Source organism: Peromyscus californicus, unplaced genomic scaffold, assembly GCF_007827085.1.
Source record: "Peromyscus californicus insignis strain IS unplaced genomic scaffold, ASM782708v3 Scaffold_13__1_contigs__length_99412109, whole genome shotgun sequence".
NCBI lineage: Eukaryota > Metazoa > Chordata > Mammalia > Rodentia > Cricetidae > Peromyscus > Peromyscus californicus.
This window is the reverse complement of record NW_026294424.1, coordinates 24916256-24932363: the sequence shown is the minus strand read 5'-3', so window position 1 is coordinate 24932363 and position 16108 is coordinate 24916256. Positions and strand designations below refer to the sequence as shown.

General features: G+C 37.9%; 1 protein-coding gene across 9 annotated transcripts in view; it reads right to left on the bottom strand.

Moving 5' to 3' along the window:
• Nucleotides 1–16108, bottom strand: part of Ehbp1 (EH domain binding protein 1) — a 288954-nt gene that overhangs the window by 86490 nt on the left and 186356 nt on the right. For all 9 annotated transcript variants that reach the window (XM_052734711.1, XM_052734717.1, XM_052734718.1 and 6 more), the window contains 3 exons: nucleotides 8521–8699; nucleotides 7891–7939; nucleotides 2692–3582 (listed from right to left, as the gene is read on the bottom strand). In XM_052734711.1, the coding sequence (XP_052590671.1) occupies nucleotides 2692–3582; nucleotides 7891–7939; nucleotides 8521–8699 (1119 nt within the window). The remainder of the gene's footprint in view (nucleotides 1–2691; nucleotides 3583–7890; nucleotides 7940–8520; nucleotides 8700–16108) is intronic.

Sequence of the window (16108 nt, the reverse complement as noted above, 5' to 3'; positions counted from 1 at the left end):
TGTGGCACTAACATACTAAATGAGAAAAGCACACAACTTTGGATTATTTTCCAAGTAAAGTCAAGAAAACACTTTTATCAATTAGTATTGCTGACTTAGAAGACAATCTAAGATAGACAGGCTGTAATTCTTAAGTACTTAAATTTTTGGGCTCAGGATCTCTTTACATACATGATTAACAGTTACTATGAATACCAAAGAGTTTTGCTTATGTGAAATATACCTATGGATCTTGGCTATTTTGGGGAAATTGAGAAATTTGAAAAATGTGTTTCATTTAGAAATATCCAAACACATTAAAATAGCAACATTTTAATTAAAACCCTTGGCTTTAAAAACAAACACAAACTAATAAGGACTAGCACTTTCCATTTTCATTTAAAAAAAAAAACAGCTAAGAACTCAGGAAAAAAATAAAGAAAGAAAGAAAGAAAAATCACTTGCTTTTAAGCTTGATGACCTGACTTCAATCCCTGAAGCCCGCGTAAGGGAGATAACCAACTCTTGCAAGTTGTCTGTGCATGTGTGTGTGAGTGTGTATGTATTTGTGTGTGTGAGTGAGTGAGTGTATCTATAATAATACAAACCTAAAAAGAAAAAGAGCAGGGGAACTTCCTGATGCTTGCAGTCAATGTGCTGGAATACAGGAATCATACAGCTTCAGAAAACATTATTTGTGAGAGGACAATAGTGATAAAGATAAATACTATCACAGAATGCAATTGTTTTAACGTTGGGTATTATTTAAAAGGGTTTCAAAGAGCTTCATGGTCCCAGTTTTGTTTTGTTTTCCAGTATCAGGAATTGACCCCAGGGCCTCAAGCGTACTGGGTAAGGACTCCTGCTCTGAGCTACATTCTCCAGGCTCTCAAATACTATGCTAAGGAAAGCTTCAGAACTGTCATGCATTGGCAGACAGAGAATTCTGGGGATTGGGGACTACCAACACTTTTAAATCACAGAGTGATTCAGAAGAGTTAGTTTGTAAAAGTGAAAAAAAAATTAGAAATACCTTACTCAGTTTAGTTTGCTTAAAAATTGTCTTTTTAAATGATCATGTAAATGTGTTGAAAATGTAGTTGTAGTTGAAGCCTGGCTTCAATCCCAATCACCACACACACTGGGTGCGGTGGCTCATGTCTCTAATCCTAGCACTCATGAAGTGAAGGTAGGCAGATCTACATAGTGAGCTGGAGGCAACCTGAGACACATAAGTCCCTGTTTAAGAAAGAAGGGCTGTGTGGGGTAGGAGATGAAGATCTATGTCTAAGTCTCAAAGAGCACCTGCAATAACTATAAGAAAAAAATCCTCCTATGAAAACCGTATTTTGACCAGGGAGACAGCTGAGTTATAAAGCTCCTGTCCCTTTACTACATAGGCACCTGAGTTAGATCCCTAGCATCCATGTGAAGACCCAGGTTGTGTGTCTGTAAGACTAGCCTGGGGTAACAGACATAGTCAAATCCCTAGAGCCCACGGACCAGTAAGGCCAGAGGAACTGATGAGCCCTAAGTTCAGTGACGGACCCTGTCTCAAAAATAAAGTTGAGAGGGAGAGAAAAAGATTCTTGACATTGCCTCCTGGTTCCCAAGTACTCACAAACACATATATACAGTAGACAGAGTGAAAATAAACTTAAAAGAAAAAGAAAAGCGGGTGTCATATTTTATTTGCAAAGTTTTTATTGTTCTACTGAAATCTCTCTCTCTCCTCTCTGCCCCCCCACCCAGCAAAGGATCAATAACAAATATCATGGGTGAGAGCTCAACACTATGTTATATTTCCCTTGTGGTAAGAAATATGGATGTTACTAGAATTGTTATTTTAATTTTTTCAAAGCAGGGTTTCATTATTTAGCCCAGGATAGCCTGGCATTTGCTATGTAGGCCAGGATAGCCTCAAACTAATAATTCTCCTGTCTCAGACTGCTGGTATTGTATACTGCCCTGCCTTGGAGGCAATGAATTTAAGTTATAAGTAATGATATAACTGACAATGTAATTCTATTGCAACTAAAATATCTAAGGACAGTGCTTTGAATGGAAAGCACATAATCTGCATATACATTTTAGAATTAGGTTCGCATTAAATGCAACACTGAAATGTCCTTGATCTTCAGTTTGAGACAGGGTTTTCTAATCCAAGGGTGGACTTGAACTCTTGGCTCTTCTGCATCAGAGTCCCAAGTATTAGGACTACAGGAGGTACCATGCCAAACTTTTTTGACAGTCTAATGGTAAATACTATTTATTATAAATAATAACACTTTAAAAAAGCTTTATTAATTTTTATGTGTATACATGTGAGCCTGTATGAGTTTATGTATACAAAATGAATGCAAGATCTGTGCAGAGGCCAGAAGAAGGTGTTAGACTTCTTGGGACCAGAGTTCCAGGTAGCTGAGTCACCACATAGGGCTGGGAACTGAATTCAGGTCCTCTGGGAGAGAAGTAAGCGCTCTTAAATGCTGAACCATTTTTCCATCACTAGTAATGATATTTTGAGAAAAGCTGACATTCTTTGTCTTTAACCTAAAGTTGGGCTTACAAAATTATAATACAAACTTTAAATATACAGCAGGCGTAGTTTTTATTCATGTATAACATCCTTAAGTGTTCTATCAACACAAAAAAATAAAAAGACAGAGTAGCTATTTACTAAACATATACCCATGCTTCTGGCCCACTTACCTGCACTGCTCTGGTGGAGGGATCAGCATGGTTTAAAGTGTTTCTGTCTGAATCTGGATCAGACTCTGCCTGCCGCAGAGAAGCACAGACATTTTTCGTGAAGTCTGCATCTCTACTGTATGAATATCCAAGTTTGGAAGGAGGGGATAAACTTGGCTTTTTGATAGCTGATTCGCCATCCGATCTGCATTCTGAAGGTCTGGAATTTTCTATTTTCTCTTGTTCCCAGTCACTGCTGGTGTTTACAGTCTGAAGCTTTTGCTCACAAACTGAGGGTGGAGAGACATCCTTCTTTTTACCACTGACATGAAAGTCACTTAATTCTAAGTTCTCAGCTTTCAGTAGCCTCTTCTTGCCTAACAAAACCAGTGCTTGGGCTGCATCGGCACTAGAACTTAACCCAGGGTCATCGGACCCTGAAGTCCTTCCCGAGCTCTGCTGGGACTTTTGGGGCTCTGTGTCACTTTTAGTCCTGCGGCAGGAAGGGGAGGCTGTGCTTGGACTAAGGTGGTCATCTGGAGTCTGGTGTTCACTTTCTGACTCTCCCACTCCACTATCAGTTACAAACACTGAGTCGTCCTGCGGCAGGAAGTCCACTGCCCCGCTGGATGGCCGCTGCGGCTCAGGCTCCCGTTTCAGATCGCTCAGCTCGGCATAGAATTTTTCTTGATCAACAGAACTGTTTGTATCTGTTTCATAATTTCCGACTTTATATGTACTTTTACTGCTGTTTTCTTCTATCTGAACCACATTTAGCTCTTGACCGCTAAAATGTGCCCTTATTTGATAGAGATAAGTCATAACAGTCAGTTTGTCAGGGATTGCTAATAAAACCATATCAGAAGGCTCCAGTAAACGGGAAATTCCAATGCTGGCAAATCCATCGTAAGCCTTCAAAGAGAAGAAGGGACAAACAAACATGATATACGGAACAGCTCAGACATCTATTTTAAAGAGAGCAAAATTCTAAAGCTTCTTGTTATTGTAGGGTACATAAAATTACCGATACTATACCACAGGAAAAGAATCAAATTTCGAGTAAAAAGGAGAAAAGGGGAAAATCCTATTAAATAACGTATTTATCCACAAGCATAAGATAAGCAAAACTGTGAGCTAAACAGAAATGTTAGAATAAAATTTTAAGATGAGGACTGAGGTATGAAGAAAGGTTTGACTAATGTGTCCCCAGCTTTTATCACCCCTGTCCGCCCCTTTTCTGCGGCCATGTAATTATAGCGATGAAGTTCTGCTAGGCACATCCAAAGAACTAATTTATACTATTTGCTTTAAAATAAAAAAAAAAAACAACAACTATTTAATCTTAGAAGCATAGAAACCTTTTAAAATACACACTTAGAGTTGGTTTTCATAATGAGGATAGGGACTTTATTTTTACTTCATTTGTTCTGGAAAGGATGAAATGTTTTGAATACTGCAACACAGCTGAGCCTGTGAGGCTGCATTGTATTATTTTGTTAGCCTTTAAATGACTGTGGCACATCAGGTTTTTCTAGTTTGAAGAACCAAAGCTGTTTCTCAATTTACAATTAATTATTACTATCCTGAACTAACCCCTTGAACCAGCACTGTCACTAGGAAGCATTCAAAGTCTCCCTGAAGGGTTAGGTAGACACTCAGAAAGGGAGGATTCTGCACATCCACTACTGCTTTGACATGTGAACAATCTCTATTTTTGACAACGAGCTGCATTTAGGAGCACACTGAATGTTTCTCTAAGAAATGCTAGGAAATTATTTAATCAAAAGAATTTTTGTGCTTTTACACCAAATTTCTGCCTCTGAATTTAATCTGTATTCTTTCTATACCTTTAACAAATGTGAAGAAGGAAAATGAAAAATAAATTGTGCTATCAAGACCTATTCAATTTCCACAGATTAATGCCTTGTAATATGGACACTTTAAAGTATCTGCTGGAGAGGTGGCTCAGTTGGTGTGCATGTATAGACTTGTTTGTTCTTTTACATGTTTTAAGAAAATTAAAGTCATTTTCTTCCTTGTGTGTCTTGACTACTTGACTGACAGACATCAACAGCAGGCCATCAGGAAAAGCACCACAGGCAGTATTCTGAACATTTCCTAATTATCTAAAACGAGGACATATTGGTTCAGTTCAGATGCCACAGGTAAATACCCTTTGTATTGAGTTCTTTCTCCAGACCTGAAAAGATGATTAGCTTCCTTGAGAGGAAACTCCTGCTGGTGTTTTGCTTCACACAGCAATTCACTTTATGCATACTAATTGTATTTTAAAACAAACCAGGTTTCTTACATATGAGATAAAAATTTTGACAAAGAAGTTTCCCACAGGTTAACTTCTGCTATGGTCAATCATGTGTTGTGACTGGGTGAAGAACAAAGACAGTGTTTTGTTTGTTTAAAAATACTTTTTTAAAAAAAATCACTTATCTATCTGTCTATCTATCTATCTATCTATCTATCTATCTATCTATTTATCTATTTATCATCTATCCATCGTGTGTTTGTGTGTGTGTGTGTGTGTGTGTGTGTGTGTGTGTGTGTGTGTGTGAGAGAGAGAGAGAGAGAGAGAGAGAGTTTGCACTGGGGGAGGGGGTATACATGTTGAGAGTATGTTCTCTTTCCACCATCTGAGTCTCTGAGACAGAACTCAGGTTGTTGGGGCTTGGCAACAGACACCTTTACCACTGAGTCATCATCAGCCAAGGATTTTTTCAAAGGAAATTGTCGTATTTATTCTGAGGTATTAATTTAGTTAAGGAAGAGTCACTGACAATTATATTACAAATAAAGTGGAACTTAAGACAAAGATTTTGTTTCTTGCATACTCTAAGTGCAATTGACAGCACAAGATTACCAGAGAGAATGCTGTAAAACAGGAAATAATCTACAGGTAGCAACTAGGATTCTCAATGTAGGTATCATGTAATGTAATGCTATAACTATGTATGCTGACATGTACTGAATAGTGTAAGAAAAGAATCAGTGTAAAAAACCTTATTAAAAATCAGGGTTAACTGCCTCGGAAGATCTATTTGATATCTGGGGATTGAACTGGTATCCAGCCATGCTAAACATTTGTTAGCTACATTGCTCGTCTCAAGAAAACATGTAAATGGAATATTCCTCCCTATGCTGTAATATGTAAACCCATATATAAGTCTATGTTACCTTAGTGAGATTCTATTTATAATTTAAAATATATACAGGTAGGCAAAATCAATAATTTCCTTTTCAAAAATTAGAATAGTAAAGGAAAGCTCTATTTAAAAAGTAATCATTATTTAATCTATAGGGTCTTGCTATGTTGCCCAAGCTAGTCTTGAACTCATGAGCTCAAGAGTTTTCCTGCCTTATAGGTGTGTAACACAAGTGACTGGCTATTAGCAGTTCATTTTACAATGCTGATATCTGCATTTAAATTAGGTTGGCACTTTATTCAAATGCAGGGAAAGGAAGATAAAGAAATGCCACCTCTATGGATATAGTCTAATTAATGAGAAAAAAGGCAATTCCCTTTAATAAACACAGGCTTTCTAAAATTATGTAAGAGGTAATTCATGAGAAGGATTTACTTTGTAGAATGCCTACCAGAAGGTGCTGGGGACTGACCCCAGACCCTTCAAGTTCTCTTCTTCTTAGTTAAATTCCTAGCCCCTAAAAGGCAATCTCTATGAAGAATAGGGAGTAATTTTCAAAGACTACCCCTTTGGGGTTGCATATTTCTATTTACAAAAAAATGACAGTTTTAAGTATTATAACTCTACAACTCACATCAAGCAAAAAATTTCCTTTGATTTAAATTCTTGTTAATTAAACTTCTACCGAGATTCTAAGATGAAAAAAAAGTGATAGTTCCTGTAATTTAATGATTTAAAGTATATTAAAATTTTTGTCCCGGCCAGAGGTTATTTACCACCTTGTTCTCTGAGATCTTTGGCAATGGATTCCGTTCTGAGAGTAACGTCGTATAGCTATAAAGCATACAAAGTACAAAGGGCCAGTTACACTAAAAGTACAACTATTAAAATATAAAACTGAATTTGGGAAACAGTAAAATATGGTTAAATTAACACATTAATTAATATATGTGTGAATATACACACATATGCACACAAATACACAATCTCATGTAGCCCAGGCTGACCAAGGTCCTTGAACTAATCCTCCTGCCTCCAGCCTCAAAGTGCTGGGATAACAGGAGTGTGCTTCCCTGCCCAGTCAGTAACTAATCATTTGAAGACGTTCCAAACTGTCATTGCAGAGCTCTCCAACAACTGTCATAAGATATGAAGATATATGAATTATACCGGTGACATAGCCTTTAGCATGGCGAATACAACTATGATTTGTCACCACGTTCACAACTGAAGGAAATACAAAAGTTCAGTCACAGAATTATGACATGATACATTATACAAAATACGTTTTCCTGCAACTGTGTTCAAGGACTTGCTGAATCCTATCTACAGACAGACTTACAGATAGAATCTACAGGTTAAAATGCCTATTCTAGGACAACAATAACATTGGTTTTCAATTGAGAAATTCAATTCAATACCAACACTGAGTATGTATTGTGAGCAGAGCTTGATATTGCTTTCTCTGCACATATACTATACCGCACACGAGATAAACACATTCACCAGCCTTAGCCCCACTCAGCTGGCCCACGAGGCACCAGCAAATCTTCTCTATGCAGCTGTCCTGAGGCTGATGGGATCAACATCCTCACATGCCAGTTGGGAAGTTCTGATCAATTATATAATTATATATGGATAGAAAGTAAAAGAAGAACTGTTGTTTATCACTGCTTTGCATTTACAAGCCTGTGTATACTTTTTTGCTTACCCCTTAGGTTCCTGCTTTCATCTCCTAAAATATTTTTCTAAAATGACATAATAGTTATGAAAGCTTTGGGTATATTCTTCAAAAACTCAATGTTGCACTAAAAGCAATCTGGTTTATGAAATACTTAACAGTTAATGACGCGCATGCACTGGCTCTGATGTCTGCTTCGCATTGTGATCTTCAGAGTCTACAACAAACCGGAGGAAACTATGCATTCGATTTAAACTGCAGGAAGCAGGCCACCTCGGTAAGCTGCAGTTAGGACCTCATCCAATACCATCGCCTTTCTCAAATGAATACAGACTTGCCATGCAGCCAACACTGAAATCGTGCCCTGCCGGCACTGCTTACCTTTTTGTTGTTTTCTTTAATATCTTGAGGGCTCAGAGACTTGTAGTCACTAAGGGAGAAAATGGCACAGTGGGAATATGTAACATTTGATAAAAATAACTGTCAAACAAACTGAAGCTAAAAATCTGATATTCAATAATACCAAAGGGTAACTAGCAATTTCATAGCCGTTCAATCAACAAAACTAATAGTGTGGAAAAGTACGGAAATAAATAAACAGTGATTACATGTTTCATTGCCTGAAGCTTTCAATCTAAAAGAGAAATTAAGGCAGAGGAGCGGAGACTAGCTTCACTAAGGAAATTTACCATTAGATAATCCCTTATTAGCAATATACAAAGGGCTACAGGCTTATTTGTCTCTTATTTGAACACTAATAAAAATTTTATAATAAAGCCAGTTTTTAATAAGATTAAAGAGAAAAATCAATTTAAAAAATAGAAAAAAACATTTTTAGGTACTGAGAGAAAGTTTGGTTTTCTGGCATATACTTTTCAAAAAAAAAAAAAAGAACGTTCTATAGTTCAAAAACAGAGATAGTCAAGTATTTTAGGATACATGCTAAGAAATTATTCTGTGTTCTTTTAAAAATGCCTGTTATTTACAAATATTTATGACATTTCTACTTACATTAAGTCTGGTCTAAAGTGGTGTAAGATTGCACAAAAAGATAAACCATTTCTCCACGATGTAGTAAAGTTAGTGATTTTCACACCCCGGTAGTTTTTTGTAACTTCTTTGCACCATGCAAGCAAGGACTGACTAGCATTTGGCTTTTGCCCCAGAACAGGACTTGGTATTGGGCTTGGCTAGAATATAAGAAAGAAAGAAAACAAGAGTGGGAAGGGGACATTAAAAGAACTTAATGGAAGATAAAAATTAACATTAATTGACCTAACTAGATCATCGGAAACTTTTGATGTCAGTTTAGGGCCTTCAAAACTGTCATTCACGACAACTGTTGCCTCTGAGCGCGAGACATAAATCTTAAGTTATTATCTTCAGCTTTTGCCCATGGCATTTGCCTGACAATGAGGTAGAGAAGCAACATTTTAAACTTTGGTAAGAACAAGTCATGAGTGTCTTTGATGGAAACATTATGCTAAAATATTTGAATAGTTAAGGCTCAATAGCTGTGCAACTCTTACATACTAACGAAGGCTCCCCAAATGCAATCATAAATAAGACTGGATAAAAGAATGCAGGAGTCTAACTGCAGCAGAGACTGTGGTGCTGCAGCTATTTTCGGGTATTGAGAAGTTAGTCACAGTAATTCTAAAATACAGAACAACACAACGATAACCATATTCAAACATCCTACCTAATACATTTAGTAACAATGATCATTTTAATTATCAGCAACAGGCACATTTCGGTGTCAACAGCACACAACAGTATATATTCTGGATATGCTCAAAATATCTCCAAATTATTATTGAGAGTAACTTTTGAATAGTAGAGTTCATTGTTTGTGTTTAAATCTTAAGCACAGGCTTCCTTTTGTCCATATGTTTAACACCATGAAGGTCATAGAACTAAGACTTTATTGTAAGATTTTAATTTTAAAATTTTATTATTCTTAAAATCATGTCATTTGCTTTTACTGAATAACTATAATGTTTTATGATAATTGTGAAGGCTGATTCAACTGAATCCTACTTACTATTTTTGAATTTTAATCCTTTTAATCAAAACTGTTAGCTGTGAAAACAAAAGAACCTTGTAAAGTACAATGAGAGGACACTGATTTACCCTGAAATTATTTAAGTTTAACCAATGATCCCTTCTTACAATAATGCTTACTTGAGACAGATCAATGATCAATAGTACGTCAGTGCCAAACTGTTAAAATAATCAACTAGGAATCACCAAATATTTTAGTGATTTTAGTAATTTCTCATTTCTATTATCTGATTAACAAAGCATTATATAAATAATCACAGACCTAGCAAAGATCTATTCTTTAAATGATCACCTCTACAAAGCAAATTCTAAACAGTTCACTTTTAGATTTATTTATGTGCATGAGCGTTTACGTGCCTGTTGACCCCAGAGATCAGAAGAGGGTGTAGGATCCCTTGAAAAGGGAGGTAGGGATGATTGTGAACCACGTGGATTTGAGGAGCTGAACCCAGGTTCTCTGCATGAGCAACAAGTGATCTCAACCTCTGAGCCATCTCTCCAGACCCTAAACATTTTACTAATCATAAAAACCAGCTGGTGAAAAGGCTCAGTGGATAAAGGTGTGTGCTGACAAGCCTTCTGACCTGAGTTCAATTCCTGGAACCCACATAGCAGGAGCAAGGAGACTTGTGCAAGTTATCTTCTGACCTCCACACAACAGACACACACGCAAGCACACACACATACATAAATGTAATAAATAAACAAATTTGGATTGATTCCAAATCTAAGACATTTACCTCATTTAACTTTCAGCCTCATGTGTAACAAGAAAGTAAATGATCTACAGTGACTTTCAAATCCTTCTGGTCACTTATACTGATTTAGATTGATTTAAAGTGCGATGATTAGGCACACATATATTTTTCTAAATTTCTTATTTATTTTCCTGTCACTTAAATAATGCGGTGGTGGCGCACGCCTTTAATCCCAGCACTCGGGAGGCAGAGCCAGGCGGATCTCTGTGAGTTTGAGGCCAGCCTGGTCTACCAAGTGAGTTCCAGGAAAGGCGCAAAGCTACACAGAGAAACCCTGTCTCGAAAAACCAAAAAAAAAAAAAAAAATATTTTCCATATAAAATTGCTAAAAAAAAAAAAAAGCATAGAAGCATCTGAGAATAGGGTATATGTCAGGTAGATAATCTGCAATTATCTTTACACTGATTCATATAATCATGAATGTATCCCTATCTCTAAGAAGGCTAGGAGAACTAAGCTAAAATTTGGATTTGTTCTGGTCAGAAGCCTGTGTTAAGAAGAACAATTCTCTTTCCAAAGAAGTCATATGCAATTGAGAAAACTGATGAAATTACAAGCCCCATAAATGGTCATGTTAGTTTGCAGAAAGACAATTAGCAGATCTACTAAATGAATTATCAAGCTGTTGTCCTTCCTTCTAATATTCTGCAGAGGGTCACAAAGAATTAACAAATCACTTTGAAAGTGTCCACATGTAGCTGGATAAGACAGTTAATTTCTTATTCTAGTCATGAAGTGGGTTATTTGATTTTGTGTCTTAGTTTCCTCATCGGTAAATGAGAACTCTCGTGGTAACTATGGACAGACAGACCCGGATATATTGTGTTGTAGTAACAAGCCCTCCCTCCTCACTACCTCTTACCTACCATTCTTTCCCTGGATCACTTTGAATAATACTCACCTTTTATTGCTCCTTACTTACTTGTTCCAACCTTTGCAGACATTCCTTCATTTCCTGGTACTCTCCAATATTTGAACACTGACCTTCAATATGAACTTCTCAGCTTACATATTCTGCCACCGTCATAATACTACAACCCAGCTCCATTATCCAACCCTGACACAGTACTCTTGACTCCTTCTACCTTGCTCTGATTTCCCACAATATCCATCTTCTTGTGTTCTATATATTCATTATACTTACTAGTTAGGATTTGTTTGATTGTACTAAATAAAAACTCTTTTAAGTCAAGACTTTCAATTTGCCTTGTTTACTAACCTATCTTAGGTTTCCAGGTTAATTTCTGGTGCACAGTAAATAATCAGTAAATACTGTTAAGTGATACAAAACACTTAACAAAAGATATGCTAGACTATTCAGTAAGTAATTGCAACTATCATACTGTTATCATGCACCATCAGGAACATCACCATACATCATCAGCACTATATGTCACCATGTATCACCTCATCATACTGTCATGCACCATCAGCACCATACTACTACCACCACAACCATACCATCACCACACAGCATCAGCTCCATATTATCACCACACACCATCAGCACCATACTGTCACCACACACCATCACTATACCATCACCACACAGCATCAGCACCATTCTATCACCATGTATAATCAGCACAGGATTTTTTTTTTTTTTTTGAGGCTCCTTTCTAATTTCAAAGACCATGAATTTGTTTAAGAAAATGAAGTGACTGGCGGGAGGAAGAGCTGGCTCTTAGGTCATAAGAGCTGCAGAGCCGTTCCTGCCTCTCACCAGCTGTAGCACTCAGGAGAGTGGCCCCAGAACCTCTCACCTGGGCAACACAGTAGAGCTGGCCCTGGTGGTGTAGGTGTGCGTGAGCCAGCCCCAGGGCATTAGAGCAGGAGAACTGGTCCAATGTCTTGCTCATCACTCAAAGGATGAGCTAGCCAGGGCAATGCTGGAGAGCTCACCCTGGTGGTGAGGATGAGGGACAGCTGATGGGCTGACCAACCCAGCAACTACCCAGGCCCAGAACCAGGGATATGAGTTGCTCCACCCCAACATCCATCCCATCTATGATCTGCTAGAGCACAGGAAGGGGCAGGTCCTGTAGATCCAAAGCTGCAGGATCTCCATAACACAGGTCGACAATAGGTTTTCTAAGAGGAGCTCCAGTGAGGGCCCAGTATCAATGGTGTAGCAGAAACCAGAGGCCTCAAGCCAGACCAATGACTCTTGGCAACAAACACTTGCAAGTAAAGACAGATGGATAAAAGGGCATACTGCATGACTCGCTGTCACACTACAGCTTCCATGATGAGTTTATGACAAGATTTTTCATTTATTTATTTTTTTTTCTCTTAAATTTTATTTTATTTTATTTGGGGGGAGGGTTGCAAGAGAAGAGGGTGGATAAGAAGGGATGAGGCAATGAATGGGATGGAGATGCATGATGTGAAAGACACAAAGAATAAATAAAAAGAAAGTTTAAAAGAAAATGAAGTGACATGATTTTTATAGACAAAGCTTTAACTAGTAAATAATATTTATATCTTGATATTTTCTGTGTGAAACAGCGTTCATGCAATTTATCTGATGAAATAAGCTAATTTACTGTTTTCCAAATAAAGGAAGATGTCAAAATCTATCCATCAAAGGCAGAAATGAAGAGCTGGGCATGCTGTTGCACACCTCTAGCCCCAGCACTTGGGAGGCACAGGCAGCAGATCTGAGTTCAAGGCCTGCCTGGTCTACATAGTGAGTTCCAGGACAGTGAGGACGACATAGAGAGATCTGGAGTCAAAAGAAAAAAACAAGGTAGGAATGAACTTTCAAACATAATTTTAATACATTAAAATAGCAGATTACTGCTAAAAATAAGGTCACTGAATTATTCTTCCTATCAAGAGCATCTCTTTCAGAAAACCTTAATGCCTCACTGGGAAATCCCCTTAACTTTAGTGGCTATGAGCAACGGCAGCCCTATTTCTTCCTGTTCTACCCTGGTCTAGTCTCTCCCTCTCCTGTAGTCTCTCTCCTTCTTCCATGGGCACAGCCACACATTCCTTTAGGTATTTCTCTGGATGGTTTTCTTTCTATCCACACTTTGGGCTGATTCACTCTCAAGATTCCAACTATCACTCCCATGCAGATGATTCCCAAATGTACATTTATGGTTCCAACTATCTCAAGATGACATTTTTGGCTGGCTGTCATTACTGCCATGTAAAATTTGAACTCAGTATGTTTAAAATCATAATTTTTCCTCGCAACCTGCTCATTTTCATTGTGTTTGAAAACGATACTGCTATTATCCCAACTGTATGGATTTCAACCTCAGAATCACTTTTAAATTCTTCTTTTACATATCCTTTCTCACTAGTTAACTGAATGGCAATTATGTATTCATGTTATGGCAATGATCTTTTGTAATCTTGCAATCTATCGCTTTTTGCCTTAGTCTTCCTTGCTGTAAATTCTCCCTTTTCTGACCCATTATTAAAGCACAGTATTTTTACAACACATCTAACATCTCTGGTGGTTCTCAACACACACCAAATGATATCACAACATTCTGCATGCTAAGTGTACTTACTAGTATGATTCACCATTCTCTGTCTACGCTTTCCTGCCTAAACCCCAGCTTCCCCATCTCCAGATTGTCGTACAGATTATCACTTCTACTTAGAGGAACTGCTGTCATACATACAACTGTGACAATGCCACATTCTTCCTTCAAGATTCAATTTAACTGTCATTTGCCCAAAATCTCATCCTAATTCCCAGTCAGTAGGCAGGAACCCCTGTCAATGTTCTTTTGATTCTCTGTGTCTCCTACATGACTTTTCTTGGACTACACTATAACTTTCCATGGCTCTTACGTGGTATTTCTGACTATGCTATGATTTTTCCATGGCTCTTACATGTTGTTTCTGACTATACTGTGTCTGATTCTCTACAGAGCATCTTCTAAAGGTGGTCATAAAATACATGCTGAGTATCAAACACATAGCTTACATATGCCTCACAAGCCCTTTGTGATGGGCTTTTCCAAAACATAGTGAGGAAACTCGGGCCACACAGATAGGAAGGAGATGAATCTATACTATAGTGTCTCCATATCAAACCCCATGCCCTCGATATACATTTCACATTCCAAGATAATGCGGCTTTAAGACCTCAGGAGACATTATACATTTCTTGAAACTAGCAAAGGTCTTAGTTAACTTCTTCAGAACTTGGATCACTGCCCTACAGATGCTAAATTAATTGGTTCAAAAAGTCACCAGGCACCTGCCTCACAATTTTGCTACTCCAGAGACTGAAATAAGAGGATCATGAATCAGACCATCCCAGGCAACATAGCAGGACCTGGTCTTAGTACTACTGAAACAAACCAATAACAACACGCAAAACAATCTACTCAAAACAACTCAAAACTCAAGAGTTTCTTATAAACCCCTCTGCCCATTCTGTTGGGCTTTAGATTTTGGACTAGAAGCAGATAAGAACTAACTAAGGCCACTTCAGTAAGATATGCACTATTACTGCTAAAGCTGATGGGTATTTTGGTCTTTATGTGAAGATTCTTAGAGACTTCCCTCAATTATTGCAAATCGTGGTTAAAGAACATTGGCTAGATCTGATTTTAGCATTTGGTAAGCCGAAAATAACAGCAATGGTGAGAACAAGAACATCTGCATCTGTATTATTCGGGTATCTCTGTCCCTGTCCTCTTCCTCTCTCTTGTATCTCCAAAGTAATCTCACTTCATCTCTCTCCTCTCCCTTCCTTCTGCTCTCCTCCCTCTCCTCTTCCCTCTCTCTCTCTTCTAAGGGCTCTCTAGTCCAGCCTCTGGCCTCACTATAAGGCCTTGAGCAGGATCCTTATCCTCCTGCCTTACCACAGAGCTGGAATTACAGGTGTGGTTACACATGTATACACATGCTAGAGACTGAATGCAGGGAACCATACATGCAAGGCAAACACTCTACCAACTAAGCCGCATTCCTGGCGCTCACTTTACTCCTATAGTAAAAGTGAAGTTGTATGACACTACCTGATAACTCTAAGATTCACGCTGAGATTAAAATAATACTGACAAGTTTTAGTTACATTAACATATATTTTAAGAGCAAAAAATACTAGAAAGTTTTTAACAGATCTCCGACAATTATTCCGAAGCACAGCTAAGTCAGACAGCAAATGAAAGTTAACTCGAGGAGTGAGCCAGCAGAGCTCAACCAGCAGTCTGAGCACCACTGCCTACCTCCCAAGGTCAAAGGATCAAAGGTAAACTGAAACACAATATAACAATATAAGCTGGGTTCACTACCATCGAACTTTCCTGTGAGAAGGGAAGCCGCAATGTTACAGGGACATGTACCATACTCACAGATCAGAAATTCAGTTTTGTGAAGAAACTTAATTTTTCTCCTTGGAGACAAATGCTTAAATTACTGGTTCATTCTCAATGAAGAAACAATCAAATTTATCCAATATATTTGCCATTGCCATGAAAAATATATAGGGTAAATATAACCTCTTATCTGTGTTACAAGGCAACAGTATTCAATGTAAAAATTACCCATGCTTGATGACCTGCACATAAACCTGAGGGCCTATGAATAAACTCTAAATGCCAACTAGAAATAAATGCTCCAGCTTCCTGTGCTTAGTATATGCTATAAACAATCAGCTCCTTGGGAAACCCAAGGACTGGACATTATAGCATCATATGCCCTATAAGCCTCTTCGGTCCACATCTAGAGGACTCATCAACTTACCACCTGACAACAGCTATGTATTTATGACACTTGATACTGTGATGCTAAAACTAAAGATT